The sequence below is a fragment of the Barbus barbus genome, assembly GCF_936440315.1.
Source record: "Barbus barbus genome assembly, chromosome: 44".
In the NCBI taxonomy this organism is placed as follows: Eukaryota; Metazoa; Chordata; class Actinopteri; order Cypriniformes; family Cyprinidae; genus Barbus; species Barbus barbus.
Window position 1 is genome coordinate 1,221,511 of NC_136722.1, and position 24,693 is coordinate 1,246,203.

Sequence of the window (24,693 nt, forward strand, 5' to 3'; positions counted from 1 at the left end):
AACAAAAGTATTTGGATACTCACCAGATAAAGGAAAGTGATGGCCTGCTTAAATGCAGTTATTATCCATCTCTGCTTTCTTATTCGGCTGATTTAGATTCAGGTATTCAGTGATTTAAGGGTGTATGTCGTATAAATGGCAAGTGTAAACCTCTAAGCTCTCTCGTTCATATATATATATATATATATATATATATTTTTTTTTTTTTGGTAACACTTTAGAATAGGGAACACTTATTCACCATTCACAACTTTTCCCTCAATAAACTCCTAATTTGCTGCTTATTAATAGTTAGTAAGGTAGTTTTTAAGTTTAGGTATTGGGTAGGATTATGGATGTAGAATAAGGTCCTGTAGAATAAGGCATTAATATGTGCTTAATTACTACTAATAAATGGCTAATATTCTAGTAATATGCATGCTAATAAGCAACTAGTTAATGAGACCCTAAAATAAAGTGTTACTTTTTTTTCAGCATTGCAAATTTAATGTTTATGCATATGATTTATCATTTTGGAATCAACATTTTTGTTTGTTTGTTTTTTACATGCTTAATATGCATTTTAGTATACAATTTAACATATATTTTTATTTTTTATTTTAAGGAAATACTTGTCCTTATGCATGATTTTTTAAATAATTATTATTATTATTATTTATTTATTTATTTATTTTACTTTGTTATCTAAGTACTTAGATATTTCTCTTTGGTGAATAGAAAGAACATAAGGACAGCATTAAAAAAAAAAAAAAACTCTTGAAATGTCTTTAAGTGTCAGTTTTAATCAGTTTAATGCATCCTTGTAGAATAAAGTCTTAAAAACAATTAAAAAATTTATTGGATGCTCTGCAGTGAATGGGTGCCGTCAGAATGAGAGTCCAAAGAGCTGATAAAAACATCGCAATAATCCACACCACTCCAGTCCATCAGTTAACATCTGTAGAAGACAAAAGATGAGACAAATCCATCAAGAAATATGACTCCATAATAACTCTTCCTCCAGTGAAAAAGTGTTCTGGTCTGAATCAGGAGAGAAATCTGCAGATCAAGCAGCGATTACAAGACAAAACAGCTCTAAACAAATATGTGGCTGAATTTTGATGTGAGAGACAACAGGAGATGCACTTTTTCACTGGAGGAAGAGTTATTATGGAGTATGGAGTCATATTTCTTGATGGATTTGTTTGAGCTTTTGTCTTCTACAGATGTTAACTGATGGACTGGAGTGGTGTGGATTATTGTGATGTTTTTATCAGCTGTTTGGACTCTCATTCTGACGGCACCCATTCACTGCAGAGCATCCATTGCTGAGACACTGATGCAGAGACACATCTCTACAAACCTGATGATCTGCATCTCAGACGGCTTGAGGGTGAGCACATGTTCAGCAAATATTTGTATTTGGTTGAACTATTCCTTTAGTATGAATTTGAACATTTGTTGAATGATGTCACGTGATGTCGTAGAGTAACCGAGGTATATGAGTGGTTTGAATAATTTTTTTGTTCTTATAGTGTTTCTGGTTTGCTCATTTTTCAGTTTGCCAGTGTGATTCAGTTGCCAAGCAGTCCGCAGCCTAATTACATCAGTAATGATTTGTCAAATCTTGGACAATTGCTTCAGTCTTGGAGGATGAACTGAAGGGCGTGTATTTCTCTTGGCAGAGACTCAGTCAGAATTCCCCGCTCTGAATACCTGGAAGTGTCCTTGTAAACAGACGCACAGCGTTCTGGAGAGATTCAGAGTACTGTGAATCACATGGTGTTTTGTTTGAGATTTCTGCCCGACAAAAAACTTGAACACAATAAATGTTGCCAAATGTATTTTGGTTAGTGTTCTTCATCAGGCTTGTGAAACGAGCAGGATCTGGTGATATCTGTGTGTTCACAGCATATGGTTTGCATCTCTGCACTGATGTGAATGAGGTTTCTGAAACACATGCTCACCAGGTACAGCATTTGATGATTTCTGCTCAGCTCTGGATCGAATGAAAGACTGAATAATATCAAAACAATACATTTCACATTTGTTTTGTAAATAATAAGTCATTTAGAAGTCTTTTTTTTTTTCAGTACAGTACACTTGAAGCATGGTTTAAATACTTTTTTTTAACACATTACTTCTTGTATCTACAGCTATATTAGTGTTCAGAAGTTTGGGGTTGGTGAGATTTATTCATGTTTCTGAAAGAAGTCTCTTCTGGTCACCAAGGCTACATTTATTTGATCAAATATACAGTAAAAATTTAAAATAGCTGTTTTGTATTTGGATATATGCAAAAAAAAATTAATTGATTGCTGTGATGCAGCGCTGTATTTTCAGCATCATTACTCCAGTCTTCAGTGTCACATGATCTTCAGAAATCATAATAATATACTGATTTACTGCTCAACAAACATTTCTGATTATTATCAATGTTGAACACAGTTGTGCTGCACAATATTTTTGTGGAAACTGTGATGCATTTTATTTTTCTTGATCCACAGATGAATAGAAAGTTAAAAAGAACAGCATTTATTTGAAATATAAAACTTTTGTAACATTATAAATGTTTTTACTGGCACTTTTAATCAATTTAATGCATCCTTTACCAATAAAAGTGATAATTTAGTTTTAAAAACATACAATAATAAAATCAAGAATCCTCAAAAATATATAGAGTAAAAAGTAAATATAAAACATTTTTTTGAATATAATTTAAAGGTTTCATTTTTTTTTTACATTTTTAAAGCTGTGCATACATAAATAGTTTTACATTTTAGTTTTTGCCTATATATTCATATTGTATGTTTTAGCAAATACCCAGACAGTTTGAATTCCCTTGAAAACTAATGAGATGGGGCTGAATAATCTATGAAAAAAAATGTCTTCATAATGTTTCAAAATCAACATATAAGATAAAATATAAATGACTCAGAAATTGCTTTCCTTTTTTGGCTGACGTCAGCAAGCCTTTTCTTCCATCAACCTGCTATTAAAAAACTTTTCACAGTGGTTCTTAGTTCACTACATTTATGGTTCAAACCAGCAGTCTTGAGCTTTAGCCTCTACATCAGATTATAGATTGAATCATCCCTGTGCTGTTCTGAACACCTTCTTGTGTTGTTTTTCAGGTTCATCATGGGAGAGATCAATACGGCAGCTGGGCTTTGAAAGGTAAGAGATTTTCCTCTTCAGATGAGAGAGCTGGGCTCTGTGTGAATGTGCAGTCTGCTGTTTTCTTTGGAGGCTTTAAGCGGCCTGGCGAGGGTCAGACGGATGATCCATCAGAACACAGCAAGAAACTGAATATTGAATAAAAAAAAATTATGTATCTGAAAATAATATAGACGATAAAACATGATCAGGGCAGGTCCATCTGTTCCCCCGTAATATTTTTCATAAAAAGAGAAAAGCAATCCTGGTATTGTTTTCAAACCACAGTATTTGTTGAAATATGTACTGTAATGATGCAATTTATCAACTACAATGACAAAAACAGTTTCTCTTCAAATGTTTAGCGCTCTGAAATGACACAAACCGCCATAGAAGTTTAGTAAAGTTAGTTTAGGTTAATCCAGTGGCTAATTGTTGTCTTTTCCCAAAAGAATATAATTATGTGCACACTCAATATAATGGTTTTGGACACTGAGTTGCATGCTATTTGCAATTAAATGAAAATGTATCACAGTTTAAATTTATGAAATTCAATCGCTGAATTTTAGAGTGCTTTTTTGACCCTCAAGTACTTAAGTACATCTTAATATGTAATTTCATAATATATAGAGAGATATGGTTAAAGCACTGTTGAATGTACCTGCAAGCATTTATAGTAAACTAAAATATACTTTAATGTCATTTCTATTACTGGTACAGTATGTCATATATTTAAATATGTTTGTAGTTACACTTTTGTAGTGAATTTGCAATTTAGTGCAATTAAAATATATGAACTTTAAATGCAATATCAAATAACATGCTACAGTTAATATTACAAGCGAGTACTTTACATGTGTTTCAGTGTGTTAGCCAGCACATCAAAAAAAGTGAGCTTCTATAAAGCCTGACAAAAGATGATTAAAACAATGATTGTATAATGTTAAAGTTCAAAGCCAAAATGGTTTCTCAAATAAATAAATGAAGTATCCCTTGCATGCATTCTGTTGTGTTCTGTGTGACTCATGGACTAGTTGGCACTGGACTGTGGCACCAGCCTAAATTCAGCTTGTGTGATTGATTTAGTCGTTAGACATTGTGGGTGGCATCATTCATACAAGTTCCTCTTTTCTGTTTCATCTTTCTAATCATGTTTGTTAGTGTTCTTTGTGTCCGGTGTCTGTGGGCCGCTCCGGTCACTCTGTGACGGCGGCGCCTCCGGTTTAAACAGTGGGCGTCTGGGAAGCAGGTGACCGATGCTGACCAATGCTAATCAGACAGCAGCGACTGCGCTCCAGAAAGAGAAAATGACGATGGACTATAAGCAAACTAATGTGCGAAAGAAGAGAGCGTTTGTTTACCGTCTCTCACGCATACAGGTGTTTCTTCAACTATCAGCGCTTTCAGTTCCCAGGGGTTGATTTAAATTAAAGCCAACAGATTTCCTTTTTCTTTTTATTATACGAAGGTCACATTAAACTTGGAAAACTGTTCTGTTGACATTTGTTTGTGCTACTTTTCAAAAGCCTTTACTTATGACTCAAACATTCTTTCTTAAGCAATGAATATTAGTAAAGTAAAATTTCAATAATTGCATTTTAAAAACGATGATAATCATATATATTCATTTTTATTAACAAGGCAATGTTGACTAAGATCATGCTTGAGACAAATCAAGAAGAAAAACATGTAAACAGAATTTTTTTTTATTGTGCGTTAATATGTAATTTTGTCAAATTATGCAAAACGTGAGAAATTATATTAAATTTCGTATTTGTGACCGTGGACCACAAAACCAGTCTTTAGTGTAAATTTTTCGAAATTGAGATGTATACATCATCTGAAAGCTGAATAAATAATCTTTCCATTGATGTATGGTTTGTTATGATCGGACAATATTTGGCTGAGATACAACTATTAGAAAATCTGGAATCTGAGGGAGCAAAAAAATCTAAATATTGAGAAAATCTCCTTTAAAGTTGTTCAAATGAAGTTCTTAGCAATGCATATTACTAATCAAAAATGAAGTTTTGATATATTTATGGTAGGAAATTTACAAAATATCTTCATGGAACATGATCTTTACTTAATATCCTAATGATTTTTTGGCATAAAAGAAAAATTTATAATTTTGTCCCATACAGTGTATTTTTGGCTGTTGCTCCAAATATACCCCAGCGACTTCAGACTGGTTTTGTGGTCCAGGGTCACATTTAGGGTAAATAAAATGCTAGCTAGACCGGTCCAACCAGCATATGTACTTAATAAAATGCAAAATTGCAGTGGTGTAATGTAACAAGGTACTTAAGTATTTTTTTGGGAGTATTACTTGAGTTTTTATATTTCAGTCTACTTTCACTTTTACTCCATTGCATTTCCTAATTAAAATGCATACTTTTACACTGATACATTTCCCGAAAGCATATTCGTTACTTACTACAAAATAAAGTCAGAAGAACACGGACTGCAAGAAAGCCCGTTTGATGAATTAGTGGTCTGGCGATTGCAAGAAAGACTCCTAAAAAGACCTTTTCTCATGTGCAAACAAGTGCGCACACAATAATAATATAATTGAATTTTCCAGTCAAGTCAAGGCTGGGGTGTGTGATATACAGTATAACTTCTGTGATAATATGGAAAGTGTTGTTGTAATGATGTGCGATCTGACATTATCAGTGACATTATCAAGTAGGTATATAACCAAATCACACGCATGTTGATTTATTAGTCTATTAAAATTCTGAATTCCAGGCATTCTAAATTGTAGACGAAAAAAATGCTTCTGTATGCTTTTTATATTTATATAATTTAATATAGTTAACTTAATCTATATTGTACAAAAAGTGCTGTTTTTCCCCAGATATCAGCATGATAACAAATGTAAGAATCATTTTATACAAGTTTACTAAAGTGAGCAATAAGTGACACAATATTACCTGTTTTTGCTCAATTTTGCCAAAGAAAATAGTTCCAAACAAAGATCACAGCACTGTTTTGCATCTCTGAGCAATGGATGGTGTTTATTTATTGAATGAATCAGCTTTTTGAATGAATCGGATGATAAAAATGATCCAACAAGTCAAATGCTTTGTTCCTGAATGAATCGGTTGAATCTCAATAACTCTCTCATTAACAGTCACTTGCTGTCATCTACTGGTGGTTTTAATTTCACATTTCGACTATTTTTGTCATGTTTTAAATTATTTTAAATATCAGTATTCAACCTTTTATGTTAAAAACAAAACATTATTTATGCATCTGTACCTGCAGGTTAAATGCAACCATGTCCCCTCTGAGATACATTAAACTGTGGTAATACATCTAAATGCTATTTCAGATGCAGATTCCAGAAATGTTTTCTTATGTTGGGATGAAAGACACTAAGAACCGGATGAAGTGCTTGTTATTCTTAACCAAAGATACAGAATGGAAGAAAGAGATTGAGACAATCTTGCTACTCATGCTGTGTATGAACATTTTTATATATATATATATATATATATATATTTATTTGCTTCTTTTCCATTTTGCATTTACTTGTACTTTTGCTTTCAATACTTAAGTATGTTTAATATAAAAAAAAAAAAACGTTTCATACTTAAGCACAATAAATATCACATACTTGAACGCTTTTGCTCAAGTAATATTTTAAACTTTGACTTCAACTTCTACCAAAGTCATTTTCTCGTAAGATATCTGTACTTTTAGTAGAATATGGCTTTCAGGTACTTTATCCACCACTGATAAATAGCTCTTTGAGGGTTTAGACCCAAAATGACAGAAACACTTGTGAACAAAATATTTTTTATTGCACATCTGTCTGTAATTTTGTCAAATAATGCAAAAAGTGAGAAAATATTATTTATTGTGCATATTTGGGGTAAATAAAATACTAACTATAAAATACAAAAATAACAAACAAATAAATCAATCAATAAAAATTTTTCCAGGTTTTTTTCCAGAAACATTTTAAATGTCATTTTTATCAGTTACTTCTATAACATAACAGTATCGAACACAGTACAAAATATACAAAAAGAAAAAAAAAGCACTGCACAAAAAGTTCATGAAAAAAATTAATTCTCCTGTGATGATGTACAGTATATAAACTGTTCAGCATTGTTAGCGATGTTTTCATTTCATTTAATGTAATTTCAATGGTATTGTGTTTTAAGGTAATTTAGTATATTACGCGACTGCTTAGCTGATGGCTGAAGAAACACTCATACATTCATGTGCACCTGCTAATGTGTGGTAACCTGGCAGACTGTTGAATATTTGGCTAGATTAACAAACAGCGGGTCTCACAATTACAGCATTAGTGATTTAGATTTTAAGGCCAGCATTTGCGTTTCATTGGTCCAGTTGGCAGAAACGCTTTGGAGAAGAGCATCTGAACACTGAGTCTGCTCTCAACAGCTGGAAGTGGTTAAAACAGGCATGTTAGTCGTGATCTGTGTGATGTTAGTGACAGACAGCTGTAATTTACCTGACTGTAGAGGAAAAGCAGTGTCTGGAAGTTTAGCACAAACCATATGTGCTGCGAGCCAGATTACATAATAATGTCTTATGCAGCTGCTGTGACTACATGAATGTGTGTACGGCATTACCACAACAAAGCAAATGTAACAGGAACATGCTAAAATCACTCAGAACACCTTAGCAACTGCATAGCAACACCCTGGTAACCATCTACAACAAGTTGGCAAATACATAGCAACACTCAATCAGCCTTCTACAACACCTTAGAAACTGCATAGCATCACAATAAAAAAATTAAAACACCTTAGCTACTGCATACCAACACCCTGGTAACCATCTACACAACACCCTAGCATCTGTATAACAACATACTAAAACACTCCAAAAACTTTAGCAGCTGCATAGCTACACCTTGGTAACCATCTACAACACCCTAACAACTGCATATCAACCAGCTATAACACTCTACACTTTAGAACACTTTAACAACTGCATAGTAAATCCTTAGCAACCATCTACAACACCCTAACAACTGTCTAGCAACACACTAAAATGCTTAACACTTTAGAAAACTTTAGCAGCTGCATAGCTACACCTTGGTAACCATCTACAACACCCTAACAACTGTATATCAACCAGCTATAACACTCTACACTTTAGAACACTTTAACAACTGCATAGTAACTCCTTGGCAACCATCCACAACACCCTAGCAACTGCATAGCAACACACCAAAACACTCACAACACCAACTGCATAGCAACACCTTGTCAACCATCCACAAGACCATAGCAGCTGCATAGCAACACCTTGGCAACCATCCACAACACCCTAGCAACTGCATAGCAACACACCAAAACACTCACAACACCAACTGCATAGCAACACCTTGGCAACCACCCACAAGACCCCGGTAACTACATAGCAACACATTGGCAACCATCCACAACATCCTTGCAACTGCATAGCAACACCTTGGCAACCAGCTACAACACCCTATCTTCATCACTGCAGGTTTTGAACAGATAAGCGTCACTCAAAAGGAAAATCTTCATTTGGGCTCTCAGAGAAAATTCTGATACTATAAAATGTCAGAACATAATAAATATTCAAGAAAATAAAGAATAAAGAAAGGTATGTATAGCACGCTACTGTAAAGGCTCATGTTGACTCCGAGCGTAAGGAATGTGATGTGCAGCGGGAATATTTCAGAGATGTGGAGCTCTTATCAGATTAATGTGCGCTCAAGCTTTGTTTGCTTTATCATAGCAACGTGTCATTTCTTCTACTGACCTGTGTGGAGTATTGTCCAAACTTTATCAGTTTCCTTCGATTTTAAATCACCAGTTTACAAGCAGGTTTTCCAACCCAGACAAGGGTTTGTTTAGTCTACTGTGTGTGAAGAAACACTCACAAATTATGCTTGCAGCAAATATACATCTGTTCTACTGCATCATTTACCAATATAGATTATTGTTTGTGTGACGTTCCCATATCTGACCACACTTCCCATACAACTTCCTCTGGTAGTTTGTCACTAATGGGGCCAACGAGCCGTGAAATGTCAAAATAATCCTTTGTGTGTTTTCTATTTAAATTGGACTTGCTTGGCATAAATCAGACGTGTTTTTCATGAATCTCCCATTAAAAGGGAGATCGAAACAGACGCTTCATTATGAGCGTCGCCACACGAAACCTGAATCGTGCCGCTGTGCTGCGTGTTGCTCTTGGACAGAAGAAACCCAACGCATCTTTGGATGCTACCCTCCCAGCATGCACTGGGGCTCACTGTTATTTGCTGTACTAATAATTAGGGTGTGATTGTGAGGTTTGTGAGGAAGACGAGCGAGTTGGAAGCAGGTTATCAGAGGAGGAGGCTGGTTTATTGGTCATGTTGACTGACCTCGCTCCACTTTATAGGCCAACAACAAGGCATTTATAGGAACAATCTAGAATGACTCAGTGGAGAAGGAAGTGTACTTCTGATTCATGGCTTCCACTGCACTTTTGGCCCTTCTGTCCACAGTGGATTTGGCTTCTCGTCGACTCGCTCAGCAAACAGAAAGGTTCAGCGATTCAGCCTCAGTGCCTCCATTGTGTTTGAAATGGGACAAAACAGTCATCTTCACCCAAACTGATCTACTCCGTTCTAAACTACAGCTTTTACAGTGGTGTACTGTTGGCTGAACGTTTGCGGTGTCTTGCAGTACGTTATCGTCCTGATTCAGACAGACACAAGGAGATCTAATCAAGCAAGGTATGCGTTTTCAGAAATATCTTCTGAGGAATGAGATCTGTCGATCAGAACTAATACACACCAGTTCGCTGCAACCTGACACATAAAAGTCTATAGTTAAAGTAGTTTTTTAATGTTTCTGGAAGAAGTCTCTTCTGTTCACCAAGGCTGCATTTATTTGATCAAAAATACAGTAAAAACAGCAAAATTGTGACATATTTTTACAATTTCAAATAGCGGTTTTCTGTGTGAATATGTGTTAAACTGTAATGTATTTCTGTGATCTGCAGCTGTATTTTCAGCATCATTCCTCCAGTCTTCAGTGTCACATGATCTTCAGAAATCATAATAATATACTGATTTACTGCTCAACAAACATTTCTGATTATTATCAATGTTGAACACAGTTGTGCTGCACAATATTTTTGTGGAAACTGTGATACATTTTATTTTTCAGGATTCACAGATCAATAGAAAGTTCAAAGGAACAGCATTTATTTGAAATAGAAATATTTTGTAACATTATAAATATTTTTACTGTCACTTTTGATCAATTTAAGTATTATTTTTTTCTAAAAACGGTCCTTACCTTGAACTTTTGCACAGTAATGTATATTTAAATTAAATGAACTATGAACGTTAATATATGTTCTGTTATTTGCTAAGAGAAATAGTCAAATCAGTGTCTGCAGGCTTTAACCATTGCATTGCTTCTTTCAATATGCAAAAACATGAATCTCATTTACTTTGTAGCTAGAAAATGCTCCGCTGAGGTCTAGATCTGGAGAAATTAAGAAGAGAAATCACAGCCTTTGAAATGCAAGTGCAGAGATGAGACAAAAACTCAAACAAATGACACATTACAAATGACATTTATATGAGTAATTACTTTTGGTTCCTTAGTACATAAAATCCAATGTTAATGGAGCACGTTTGAGAGAAAATTGAGTTTAAATTCTCACTCACTTTCTAAACTCGCTCTCGCTCTCTCTGTCTCTCTCTTTGTGTAAGAAGAATCAATAAGAAGGACCTACTGTATCTCAGCCTGACATCTACATCTGCGTGTGTGTGTGTGTGTGTGTGTGTGTGTGTGGCCTTTTTTGATTGTCTGAAGTGAGTCAGATCACTGGGAGCCTCGGTGCTGTATACTGTAACCGTTGTGTATCCCATCATGCATGACAGCAGGCCGTCCCACACTGCTGGAAAGCTTTTGTAAGTCTGATGACAGACGTCTCCCGTTATGGATCTTACTGAGAGATGAGATTGGATTACTCAACAAGCAGATGGCCTGCTAGACCTTTGAATGTGTTTAGTTTAGTGTAGTTAATTCAGCACAATGCTGAAGATCTCTTGATATGAAGACCTGTCGTGACGCTCCTGATCCCTGTCTTTTTATAGTTTGTTCAGTCTCTGCAAAACAGATTAAAATTCAGACATACTGTACATAAGGATGTTTCTATATGGGTCAGTCTATATTTTAGGGTACTTTTCATGTCCAGTGTTGATCATTATATTTGTTTCTAACCATTTTCTTAAGAAATGTCTTATTTTACACATTAAGTGAATGCATGCTATAATCACACACATACATTTTTTGCACCCTGTTTTTCGGTTGCCTTCCTTTAAATCCCCCATAAATTACAGTTTTTGCTATGTGCACTTTTTAAATTGAGCAAATCCTGAGTTCAAAATGAGTTTAAATACAATTTCCTTGTAAATCAGAAAATATTTAATTGTACTTACAGTATGTCCACAATAATTGTGTCATGTTGATCTCCAGTGACCTATTGCCAAGAAGTATATTCATTATGCATCAGCTGTTGGGTACATGGTTGTAGTTTTCAATTAATTTTATGATTTAAATTCAAATAAATATTAAAACTCAAGGGTTGACCTAATCAAGAAAATAACATTTGGCCTTCCATTAAAATTATGTGTCAAAAAGGTGAAATTGTCAACTGAACCCATTCGTTTGGTGTTTAATGATTAATCTTGACAAATAGCAGAAAAGCTGAACGCTGCATAAAATATATAAACTAAAACCAATAGTTATTCTTTTTACACTTCATTTGTGAACTGTACCCTAAATTATGACCATAATATAGATAATAGAGCGTTTGAATTATGCTTACTTCCAGAATGAAAATGTCCTAATAATTTACTCATCCCCATGTCATCCAACATGTTCATGCCTTTCCTTTTTCAGTTGCAAAGAAATTAATGTTTTTGAGGAAAACATTCCAGGATTTTTCTCCATATAGTGGACTTAAATGGGATCAACTGGATGAAGGTTCAAACTGCAGTTTCAAAGAGCTCTACATGATCCCAGCCGAAGAAAAAGGGTCTTATCAATCTGTCTTTTTCTAAAACAAAAAACAAAAAAACATTTAAATACTTTTTAACCACAAATGCTCATTTTGCTCTAGCTGGACCTGGACATGTGATGTAGGCGGAAGCACCGACCCAGTGTTTACAAAGCGAACGTGCAAAGAAAATCTAAAATGCCCTTTAAAGAAAAAGGTAAAACAAAGATGTTGGATAATTTTGAAGTTGGAGGAGAAAACGAGATGGAGTTTTTCGCCCTACACTACCTTTTTGAACCGGAGTACACGGACAAAGAGCTCACAGCGCGCAACATTTCCAATGTGATTACGTTATGTGCAAAGACAAGCATTTGTGGTTAAAAAGTGTATATATATATTTTTTTTTTTAGAAAATGACGGATCATTTTGCTAGATAACACCCTTATTCCTCGGCTGGGATCGTGCAGAGCTCTTTGAAGCTGCCCTGAAACTGCAATTTGGACCTTCAACCCGTTGATCCCATAGAAGTCCACTATGAGAAAAATCCTGAGATGTTATCCTCAAAAACCTTTGCGACTCAAGAAATAAAGACACACACATCTTGGATGTAATTTTCTGAAAAATTACATCCAAGAAAAAAGAACTAAACCTTTTAAAAAAATAAAATTCAATATTCAAAAGAATAAATTCAAGATATTTCACATCCAAGATATTTAATAGATAAAAAAAAAAAAAAAAAAGTTTTTGTTTGAAATTGTATACTGTTTTGCTTCTTAAAGATGTTGTAATTGGTTTAAATTTACATTTAGATGTGTAAAGTGTTCCGGTTCGCTCCAAAATAGTTTGTAGGGGTTCAGGTCTGGGCTTTTTGCAGGAGAGTCAAGTTCTTTCACACCAGACTCAGTTAAACATTTATGGACTTTGCTTTGTTTAAAGAGTCACTGTCATTCTGAAACAAGACTTCCTCCCCAAACTCCTGCAACAACGTTAAAATCTCAGAATTCTCTAGAATGCATTTGAGTGCCGTTGCATGAAGTTTTGCCTCTGGAATTGCTTATGCATTGATGATGTTCACAAACAAAGGCATTTTATCTTGTCGGTCTTGTCTTTTTTTCCATAATTTCCTGGCTCAGCACCGTTGAAGCTTACAGAAAATGCTCTGGATAATGACGCAGTTTATTTTTTTCATAATCCAGTGAACAAAAGAGTTTTGTTTCTGAAGTTTGCAGCCCTGTCCCTTGAAAACCATGACTTGCTGCAGCTGAATTTTATAGCAGTATTTGCACACTCTGTTTGCCGTATCTAATGCATCAGGAAGATGTCGTTGGCTGGAATCGGGCTCTGTTGGGTTTGTTTTCTAAAAGCTTCTTTGCTTGAGTTTATTTGGACAGTTTCTCGCTGGCTCAGTCTGGAAGCAGCTGATCTCTGCTCCATTTCACTGGTATTTAAGCATTGGAGTCGTGCCGCTCACCCGGGGAAGGCGAAGGTAACGTCTAGCACTTGGCTCTGGTTGGGTCTGTGGGATCCGCCGACTCCTGCTGAGACACCTGGTGAAACGCCAGTCAGCGTCAGCCCACATTCCTCCTCTCATTAAAACAAACCCTAACCTCACCACCAATCCATGCATATCAACATCTCGGTTTGTTCTTGAATCTAATTCAATCGCATAATTGCTCGTTCAGTGTCCAGCAGTGAAAGTAGAAGGTTTGCTTTATGCACTTCAGCGGGTCCCATAATTCATTGCTTTTACCCAAATCAGTGCCATCTGTGGCCCTCCTCCTTTGTCTTCAGCTGCGTCTGCTCACGGTTTTCTCTTTATGAGCTCGCCGAGATGAAAGGCCTCTCTGAGCAATACTGTAAACTGTTTAGATACAGCAGACGTCATTACAAAGTGCATCTGCGCCGTGAGCCAATCACAGCGTGTTAACCATAACGTCTCCCACTTATTACGGTTTATGAAGCAAATATCACACACTTCAAAGCCATTGCATCGAGGCTAGTCAGGGAAGCTTTGCTTTGAACGCAGGGATTTTGCCCTGAGTCTGCCCAAACATTTATTTATAGTGTTAGGCAATCGACAAAAAGGCAAAAGTAGCTTTTCAAGCTGACATTTTAAATAAATATTAAATAAATATGAATTATTATTTAATATGATTGATAGATTGATGGGGATTTTTCAGTGAATCTTTCTGTAGATTACACCGAAAGTCCAGCAGGTGGCAGCAAGGGACAGTTTTATGAGTGAGTCATTGGATCATTAATAGATCATTAATTAAATCATAATTCAAATGATTTGTTCAAAATACTGACTCATTCAGGAAACAAACACCACTTCTGTGTTGCTTTGAGTAGCGACAGTAATTCATAGTACATAATTATAATAAATAGTTTTAAATAGTTGTCGTTTGCAGGATGAAATTAGACAAAGTACCTGAAAATACTGTGTATAAAAAGTTACTGAATTTTGCTGTTGGACTGGATATTGGGCACATAACTAGGCCTACATGTTGTTGAAGAATCAGTGAAGAATCTGTCAGTAATAGTATTTTTATAAATCATACAAAACTTACTTAAATTCATGATGGAAATCACTGACATTATAAAAACGTTTTGAGTCAAAACAGACACACAAGTAAAAATAATAAAGTACAGCTATGTTGTGAGTAGAAATAGACTATGAATATAGAAATATAGACTATGTTCATCTGTATGTGCGAGTGGCAATACTGACTTGTGCAAAACAACAATATAGTGACGTGCAATATTAACATTAACTTGTCCACATATAGCAGTAATATGTAGTATATCTGTGTGTGAGTGTGCAATATTGACTTATGTACAAAACAGTAGTACAGTGGCCTGTAACAAACTGAGTGCAACTACATAATAATAATAATAGCAGATTTATACTGTATATTTCAGCAAGTTGTGTTTTCAGAATTTGCCATATTTTCCCAATGTCTGTGCATATATTTTACAAGATATCTGCAAAATATGTTAATGGTTGTGTTCACAGTTTTTGAGCTTATTGTTTTGAAGCCATCGCTGAAACAGCTCTCTAACAGCTTATAAAAAGCACTGGGATCCCAAAGTTATGCAAACGTCTGCGTCATAAACCCTTAAAGATCTGAAAACGAGCATCTTTAAAGCTGAAAAGTGTCTTTATGGACGTGTGAGTTTGAAACAAGCGGTATTTGAGTTTTCCTCTGGGAATCGGGCCGCTCTCTGAAGGCTTGAATGGGTTGGTTTCATGACAAATCTCTCTGGGCCGGGCTCTCGACTCGGGCCGAGTGCGGAAATGAGATCCAGTCACAGGGAGGGAGTCACAGGCTTTTATTGTAGAACAGAGTGTTTTTGTGTTTTTTAAGAGGCACTGCAGCTCAATGTTGCACTAAGAGCACTCGTAAAAACTCATTTCAACTTAAATGTTAGTTTGGCTCATACACAGTTCTACTTTACTTTCACTGTATATCATTTATGCATACGCTACCTTTAAAAAGTGCTTTTAATGTTTTTTTAAAGAAGTCTCTTCTGTTCACCTTCACCATTTGATCCGAAGAACAGCAAATACAGTAAAATTTTGAAATATTTGTACTATTTAAAATAGCTGTATTTAAAATGTAATTTATTCCTGTAATTTCAAAGCTGAATTTTTAGCATCATTACTCCAGTCACATGATCCTTCAGAAATCAGTCTAATATGCTGATTTGCTACTCAAAAAAAAAAAATTATTATGTTAAAACAGCCGAGTAGAATTTTTTTCAGGTTTCTTTCAGAAGAACAGCATTTATCTAAAATAGAACTCTTTTGTAACATCATAAATGTTTTTATCATCGCTTTCTATCAATTTTAAGCATCCTTGCTAAATAAAAATAATAATAATAATTGTTGTTTGTTGAGCAGTAAATCAGTATATTATTATGATTTCTGAAGATCATGTGACACTGAAGACTGGAGAAATGATGCTGATAATACAGCTGCAGATCACAGGAATAAATTACATTATATTCAAATAGAAAGCAGTTGTTTTAAATAATAAAGATATTTCACAACATTAGTGCTTTTGTTGTATTTTGGATCAAATAAATGCAGGCTTGGTGAGCAGAAGAGGCTTCTTTAAAAAACATTAAAAATCTTACTGTTTAAAAACTTTTGCCTGGTAGCGTATATTTATCTTGCATATTTTTTTTTTTCATGTTCAAATGTTTTCTCCTATCCCAGTTTAATATGCAGAGACAACTGTAAGTAAACCATGACTTCCCAAAGCGTGTAAACACTGAGGCTCTGTGGCGCTATCAAAACACTCCTCTGTTTTCTGAGCGGTCTGACATGTCAGCTTCTGGCTCGAGCAGTGGTGTGAGGCAAGGGTTTCACTGCAGGATTATCTGGGAGTAAGGAGTGATAATGACTGTATAAATGTGTGTTTGTCTCGCTGCAGCGTCCGAGGTGCAGACGCCGGGAACGGCATCCGAGTGTTCATCCCAGACATCGGCATGTTCGTGGTGGGTCTGGTCACGTGGCTCCTGTGCCGCAGTCTGGAGAAGCCTCCGCTGAAGGACGTGTCTCAGCACAACAGTGACTCTGAGCTGGACAATCAGGTGAGAAAACACAACTCTATAGTGAGCAGTCTTCAGTCTTCAGTGTTTTAGTTTTGACGCCAAGACTGAGCGATATGGTCAAGAATATTAGCACAATATCATTCCATGTCAGTATTTCTCACAAAATTCATTTCATATCATTAATACAGAAGGAAATGCTTGTGTTTGTTTAGACTGAATAAAGATGCCCCGAACTCTGTTTTATGTAATCAGTATGATTTAGTGCAAATTCATCATTAAAAATGGTGTTGAAAAGAATTAATAAAATATACCATAATCTTTTTAAACGTAATCAAAAGAAAATATAACAATTAATGTGCAATCAATTAATTAATGCATTTTTGGTTAAATAAGGTACTGCATAACAGAACAAGTGTACTGTATAAATTAAATCATGGATGGAAGAATATCTTGGTTATATAATGCTTAAAATAAAAATAAAATATTGCATATGCATTCCACGTGTTTGCTATAGACCACAGGGATGAATATAAATCTAAGTTGTTTGTTTAAACTCCACAGACTAATCTATCTTTTAATTTCGGCCCAGTTGAATACTTTTGATCTTTTCCAAATTCCATGTTTTCTCTTTTATTTTTTCCAGATTCTGTTTTCAATAAAAATTGTCTAATTAAACGAATTCATAAAATGAAAAAATACATTCAATAGAAAATATAGCAATTAGTTTATTTATTTATGTATTTACTAGTTTGTTAAGCGTTTAATTTAGGCCCAATTAAATATGTTTTATTTAATTTTTATTTTAAAGGGGTCATATGATGTTGCTAAAAAGCACATTATTTTGTGTATTTGGTGTAATGCGATGTGTTTACGCGGTTTAAGGTTCATATTTTCCACATACCATTGTTGCTCCTCTTGTGATTGGCCGAATACCTCAAGCGTGTGACGGAAATGTTACGCCCCGTACCATATTTGGAAACACACAGCGTCTCCACGACAACAACACTACAGCGAGAATAAAAGTTCCGCCTTCTTTCTTTGCGTAAACATTTGAGCGTGTTATGCAGATCTTCCCACACAGTGACGTAGAGATGTGGGGCGTTTGAATGAGCCGCTTTAGACATGGACGAGTCTGAACCTTTATAAAGAATATCTCTTTGGGTGTGAGACTTTAGTCTTTGAAACATTACTGATCTTATACTGTATGCACGAACAGCTCGTAACACTCCAAAGACAAAGGAAAACATGAAATTTAAAGTCTGTTTTCAGTTTTATTTGATCTGGAATAAGTATTGTATGATTTAGTGCACTTTGACAAATTATTCAATCTCTTAAAGTGTAATCAATAGAAAAAAGGAAAAAAAGTCGTATGATATTTCTTGAAATAATAATATTAATAATAATAATAGCATTAATAATAGTCAGTGACTTGCTTACAGAGTTTTTAGTGACACGCATCTGATTGTCAGGCTGATAAATATCGAACTGACTCAAAAGCTTATTACCGATATATTGTAGATTTTTTTCCAGAAATCAATATGGATTTATCACTCAGCACTACCTGACATGTAAATTTCACCTACTGTATATCATGTCACACCCGTATCACTCATTCTCGCACTTCTTCCCTCACTGCAGGAGACTTTTTCACTTCCAGCTGAAACTATAAATGATGAAGCGCAGCTTTGTGGAGGAAAATACTGAAAATGCATAACTATCTGGATGAATACCAGTTGTGCAAGTGCAGTTTCTCCACAGGCTGTCATTGTTTCCCTTGCGCTTGATTATTAGGAAATCAAACCTGATGCTGATGCTATGATAAAGACCACAGTGTAATTAGATGAACAAATCCAATGATGATTACATTGATGAAATATTCACTTGTCTAACAAAGAGCCTTTATTTAAATGACATTCTCGGATTAATATACCAGCCTGAAACTATACATAAATGTGTATTTAAGTCAGCGAGGACCCTTCGTGTCAATAAGTCAAGCCTACTGTCTGCACAAATAAACGAGTGGAGACCTGTGGCCTGATTCACTTTCAAGAGATCGCTTTCTCACTTACTGCATCTAAAAATATACAGCAGCGGTTAAATATAATGGGTGTGACCAGTTCATTGATCTAGAAAGAATTAAATATTTTTAGTGTATTGATTTCCACTAAGTGCTTGCTTTGAATTTGATCTTCTGCCATATAAGATCCTGCAGTTCCTATGAAAACATACGTTGAGCAAATGTTTTTTCAAAGATGTAATTCATTTTGTGCCTATATAAGATGCTTAATGTAGCTAAACACTATCTAAAAATGCTTTAGAAAAGCTAATAATGAAATATAAGTGCAAGCAAAATGATCAGAATCCAGCGGATTTGGGAAGCTACTGTAAAAAAGTAGATTGAAACAATACTGTATTTTATACTGTACATTGGTGCTTGTCACATCATATTTAGTGTGTGCGTGATTCATTAGACAAGACGTGTTATTTAATAGTTTTACCTAAAATGACAAATACTGTTGAGACTTTTAAGATTCTCCCCAATCAAATTTTGTTATCACAGACTTAAATGGAGGAAACTGAAGAAAAATAAGAAAACTACAATACAATAAGAAAACACAATAGGAGCCTATGAACATTTAAAACAATAGGAATAGCTTTACTTTGGATTGCTTACAAAATTAAATGCAATACAGAAGTACAAAAAGCCACACACAAAAACAAATCACCAAAACAACCCATTTTCTCTCAATTTGTAATGGAATTTAAATGTGCCGCTCGTTTCTTGGATTTTAAGGACGTATCAGGGGATATTTGGGCCGAACATCACACTAGCACTGGCTCATGTGTGACATCTGTATTCTTCTGGTTAATCTCTTTTTGCCTCAAACTGGCATCTTTGCCTCTTCATGCAACACTGGTAGAAAACGGTTTATTTTCAATGGCTCCTCTCAGCTTCCTTTGCAATCAGTCCAGTGTTTATTCAGGTAATGTCCTGTTTGATGTGAGGTCTGATGTTTGGGCAGCCGCACAGAGACCGCATAGACTCGGTCACGTAGCGAATGATGTGTCTTCTAATTAGTCGTGTTTGAGTAGAGCTAGAGGTGTGCTATTTCTAGGCTACTTTTCTTCACCTGACAGTCAAAATAAGTTCCAGATACTTACTGTGTTTTCCAAAATATACATCTAGTTTTTTATCATCTCAAATCACTTTTTTTATTGTCACATCACCACAGCACATGTGCCTTCGTGAGTGAAATATCTGAAATGTGCTGCAACTTATCTTCCAAAGTGATTTATATGGTGCAATTAAAGGAATGGTACGACCAAAAATGAAAGTTTGCTGAAAATGTATATCAGTGTCTCAGCAATGGATGCTCTGCAGTGAATGGGTGCCGTCAGAATGAGAGTCCAAACAGCTGATAAAAACATCACAATAATCCACACCACTCCAGTCCATCAGTTAACATCTGGAGAAGACAAAAGATGAAACACATCCAGCATTAAGACGTTTTTAACTGAAATATGAGTCTATAATCCATAATAACGCTTCCTCCAGTGAAAAAGTGTTCTGGTCTGAATCAGGAGAGAAATCTGCAGATCAAGCAGCGTTTACAAGACAAAACAGCTCTGAACAAATCTGTGGCTGGATTTTGATGAGAGAGACAACAGGAGATACACTTTTTCACTGGAGGAAGAGTTATTATGGATTATAGACTCATATTTCTTGATGGATTAGTTTCAGCTTTTGTCTTCTCCAGATGTTATCTGATGGACTGGAGTGGTGTGGATTATTGTGATGTTTTTATCAGCTGTTTGGACTCTCATTCTGACGGCACCCATTCACTGCAGAGCATCTATTGCTGAGACACTGATGCAGAGACACATTTATACAAACCTGATGAAGAAATAAACTCATCTACATCTCGGATGGTGAGCACATTTTCAGCAAATTTCAGCGCAGCATTTTAATGTTTGCTGATTATTATAACACACTTTACATGCTGAAAGTTCAGCAATGAAACTGAGGTCTGTCAAATGTTAGTATAATATGTAATGAATATAATGTGTAACGGCTTGGGTCTGTATAATCAAGCTACTGAGTTTGGCATTGTGTAAACCAGATGCATGCTGCATTAATCATCGGATGAATATTTGCATGTCACTGGACATTCAGCGCCCACATGTTTCCTAATCACTCACTTTCATAATGTCATTAGCAATGCATTCGCATTCCAACACTTGTGTGTGTGTGTGTGTGTGTGTGTGTGTGTGTGTGTTTAGGAGGTTCACATCTGGAATACATTTGCTGGTGTTGTTTTTTCGGTGGCGGTGCTAAAGTTACCAACCCCCCAACCTTGCCTTTTTCTCCTCTCACTGATTCTTTTTCTTTATATTTCTCTCTCTCTCTCTCTCTGATCTATATTTTCTCAGGAGTTTAATTGTTTTCTGATTTGGTGACATGCTATATAGTTGGTGTATTGTTGTTTAAACAGGCGTTATTGGTCGATGTGACGGTCGGTTGCTGGTAGTTTGAGGGTGGTAAAATGTTGGAATGCTTCACCACATGCTCAGACCTTTATGGATCATGACAGGCAGATAATTAAGACCACACTGTAAGAGCTTAAAGGTGTGCGAATGAAGTCAAGTTGTTTAAATATTATTATTCTTATTACAGAAACCAAGAAAAAACAACTAGCAGTAGCTCTACCAAGAACAACAGGCCAGCATGTAAATAAGACAGTAACAGCTGACCATGTAACACCAGATGTAGATTTATGAACAATAAATAAGGAGAATTACTGATAGTGTTTGACTCATGATGGACAATAGCTGATATTATACAGATAAACATGAACTTTAATGAAAGTATATACATTTGTTTCATAGTATGCAAGCCTTTTTATATAATATATTTCATCACAGTGAGTCTCTGAAATTACTTTAACTCACCAGCAATATACAGTATATGCAATGTACAAAAATCCTGGGTTAAAAACAACCCAACTTGGGTTATTTGTCAACCCAGCGCTGGGTAAATATTGGACAGAACACATGCTGGGTTATTTTGACCCAGCTAGTTGGGTTAAATGTTTTTACCAAACATGCTGGGTTGTTTTATTTAAGTCAACTATTGTTTAAACATTACTATTGCTGGTTTAAAATAGGCTGGACATTTAAAAAATCACACTGTGAATTACTAGAGGCAACAGCAATAATCAAAAGATTAACATTTATTAATAAGCAAGAACACCCATAGACAAAAATATAAGACACATTTTATTTATTTGGGCAAATACAGCATAACTTAAAATATTACAGATACTATTATAGTTTTTAATAACATTTTGAATCTCTTTTTGTATTTATATTTTCCGTTGTAGTAATTCCATTTACGTTTTAATTGTTTGTGTGTGTGTGTGTGTGTGCGACATTTTTAGTAGTTTTTATTCATTTCTAATTGAATTTTAGTTATTACATGAAGTTAAACTAAATTAGTTTCAGTTAACTATAATAACCCAGACTGTGATAACATGAATTTGTTGCAAATTCTCCACATAATGAACTCCAAATATATCTCACTACGATGAATGTTAAACATTTTGGAGATTAGCGAACAGGCTGTCAGTTCATAACGTAATCAGCTGTTTGTCCATATTGCAGTGGTAAACTTTCAGAGCCAATCTAAAGAGGTTATACATTCATGAACGTAAATTTGACCAATTAGGTTTTGAAGTGGGCGGGGCTTCCAGTACAGTGCGACAGAAACAGAAAAAACAAAACAAATCAACATACCGTGCTGTCACGGTTTGCAGCCGGTTAGGGGGAAAACGAAATGTAAAATATACAATTTGAAATCATTTGAATTTGCTGCTAGATTAATGGTGATTTTGAAACTGACAAAAGGGAAACTACCACAGGTAGTGCCAATAATCTCTGATGTGAATAATCTCAAAATGGCGAAATAATGTTATATAAATCGACCTGGTTTATCTATTTTAATTACTACTTAAATCATTAATTCTTTAGATGTAATTCAAAGCCTATCAAACTGATTTCCGTTATTGATTTCAGCACCATGGACAGCACAAACGATCAGCTTTCACATTGGGAATCTCCATTAATCATACGTTCCTTAATTCATTACTTTGATTGCCTGAAGAATTTCTGAAATACACTCCCCTGAATGAAATGCAAATTCTATCAAGTTTTCCAGGGATGGTTTGTGTTTTTTACCAACCATTTTAGTTTACCTGCCAATATATGACAAATATATGAGAAAAGATTGACATAATCATCACCAAAAATAGATGCTCTGCAGTGAATGGGTGCCGTCAGAATGAGTCCAAACATCTGATAAAAACATCACAATAATCCACACCACTCCAGTCCATCAGTTAACATCTGGAGAAGACAAAAACTGCATGTTTGTAAGAAACAAATCCTTCAAGATGTTTTTAACTTTACCATTAAAAATAAACCAGTGCTTCCTGCCAAAATACGAGTCCATGCTTTAAAAAACACAAAGCCTCATCTTCTCATCAAGAGCGTTGTTCTATCAGGATGATCAGCAAGAGGTATTAAAGTCACATGGTTTTCTGAGGTTCTAGCAGAAGGCTGTTTATGTGTGTTTTGCCCATTAACATGAGCTCTTTAATGGAGGTGCACAGAGTACTCATTCACTCTGGTAATGTGGTAAATATAGTTCAGGGAAACGCTGTCAGGTTTTTGTTTTCACAGCGAAGCGAGGCTCATTCAAATAAACAGCTGATTTAGCTCAGCAGGATTGTATTATTTCAATCTGCGTATATTTAACAGCAGAACGGTCTAGCATTAGCGTTAGAGAGACTAGCAAAGACCCAGCTAACAGGAACGAAATGTCTCCAAAACGTTCTGGCAAGGTTTACTCAAGGTTATGAGCAAACGTTCTTCCAGTAATGTTAAAAGAACATTTGTTCAGTTATCTGGCCTTTAATAATGTTCTCAAAACGTTAGCGCAAAAACATTACTTATGCATCATTCATTAAATGTTTTTCTGAAATATTTTAGCTGATTTAACTTATATTAAACATTAATACTTACTAGTTTCAGACGGTTCAGAGAATATTCAAAAGTAACTTTCCCATAATGTTTGCAAAATGATACAATGAACTGTTAAAGTTTAATTAATTGGGTCACATTTAATATTCCAAAATAATACTCCATTGAATTTCTGGTTTTGAGCATCACTCACCGACCCAGAAAATATTTATCTGAACCTGACGTATGTTGTCTTTGAAACTGAAGTCTATTCTGACAGTGAGAATTGAGTTTTGCTGAGTTATGGGTTTGAATTTTATTAAATCTGTGCCGGGGAGAACCGGAGGCTCTCTTTATCTCCTGTAGCCTTTCTCAGAGAGATATACTTCATCTTACAACACATTAATGTTATTTATTTATTTTTAATTTTTTCAAAAAGAAGGACTGATTTGTTTGTTCTGTAACTGTAACGGGGCAAACGAGACGTGAGACGTGCAGATCCATTTGCAAGCTTTATTCCAAGACGTGGTCAAAAACACAGGCAGGGTCAAAACATCAGCAAACAGGTATAACACAGGCAAGACAAAGAGTAATCCTAGGGCAAGCATGGGTCGTTGAGCGGCGAACAATATCCAGAGGGCTTCAGAAGAGGGATAGTCCAATAATATGAGCAATACTCCAAACGAGGCACAAACAGAGTCTGAACGGCGAGACAAGGGTTAATCCAAGATGTACAGGCAGGAAACAGGAAGCAGGAAACACGAAATGATTAGATTAGATTAACTTGAACTGGATACTAGACTCAGTAACGCAGCTATCACTAGGAGAGTGATAAGGACTAAACAGAAACACAGAATGGCTCGGTAAGGCAGCTAGCACTAGGAGAGGGCTAAACGCTAGAACAATATTCAGCGATCTGAAAGAGGAAGTTCAAGGCTTATAAAGCGTGTCTGAATGGAT

At 35.4% G+C, this 24,693-nt stretch overlaps 1 protein-coding gene across 1 annotated transcript in view; it reads left to right on the forward strand.

Annotated features, from left to right (window-relative positions):
- The window catches only part of LOC306863239 (piezo-type mechanosensitive ion channel component 2-like), a 134,259-nt gene that overhangs the window by 47,558 nt on the left and 62,008 nt on the right, over nucleotides 1–24,693 (forward strand). The window contains exons 5-6 of the mRNA XM_079406483.1: nucleotides 3,114–3,156; nucleotides 16,596–16,755. Coding sequence (XP_079262609.1) covers nucleotides 3,114–3,156; nucleotides 16,596–16,755 — 203 coding nt within the window. The remainder of the gene's footprint in view (nucleotides 1–3,113; nucleotides 3,157–16,595; nucleotides 16,756–24,693) is intronic.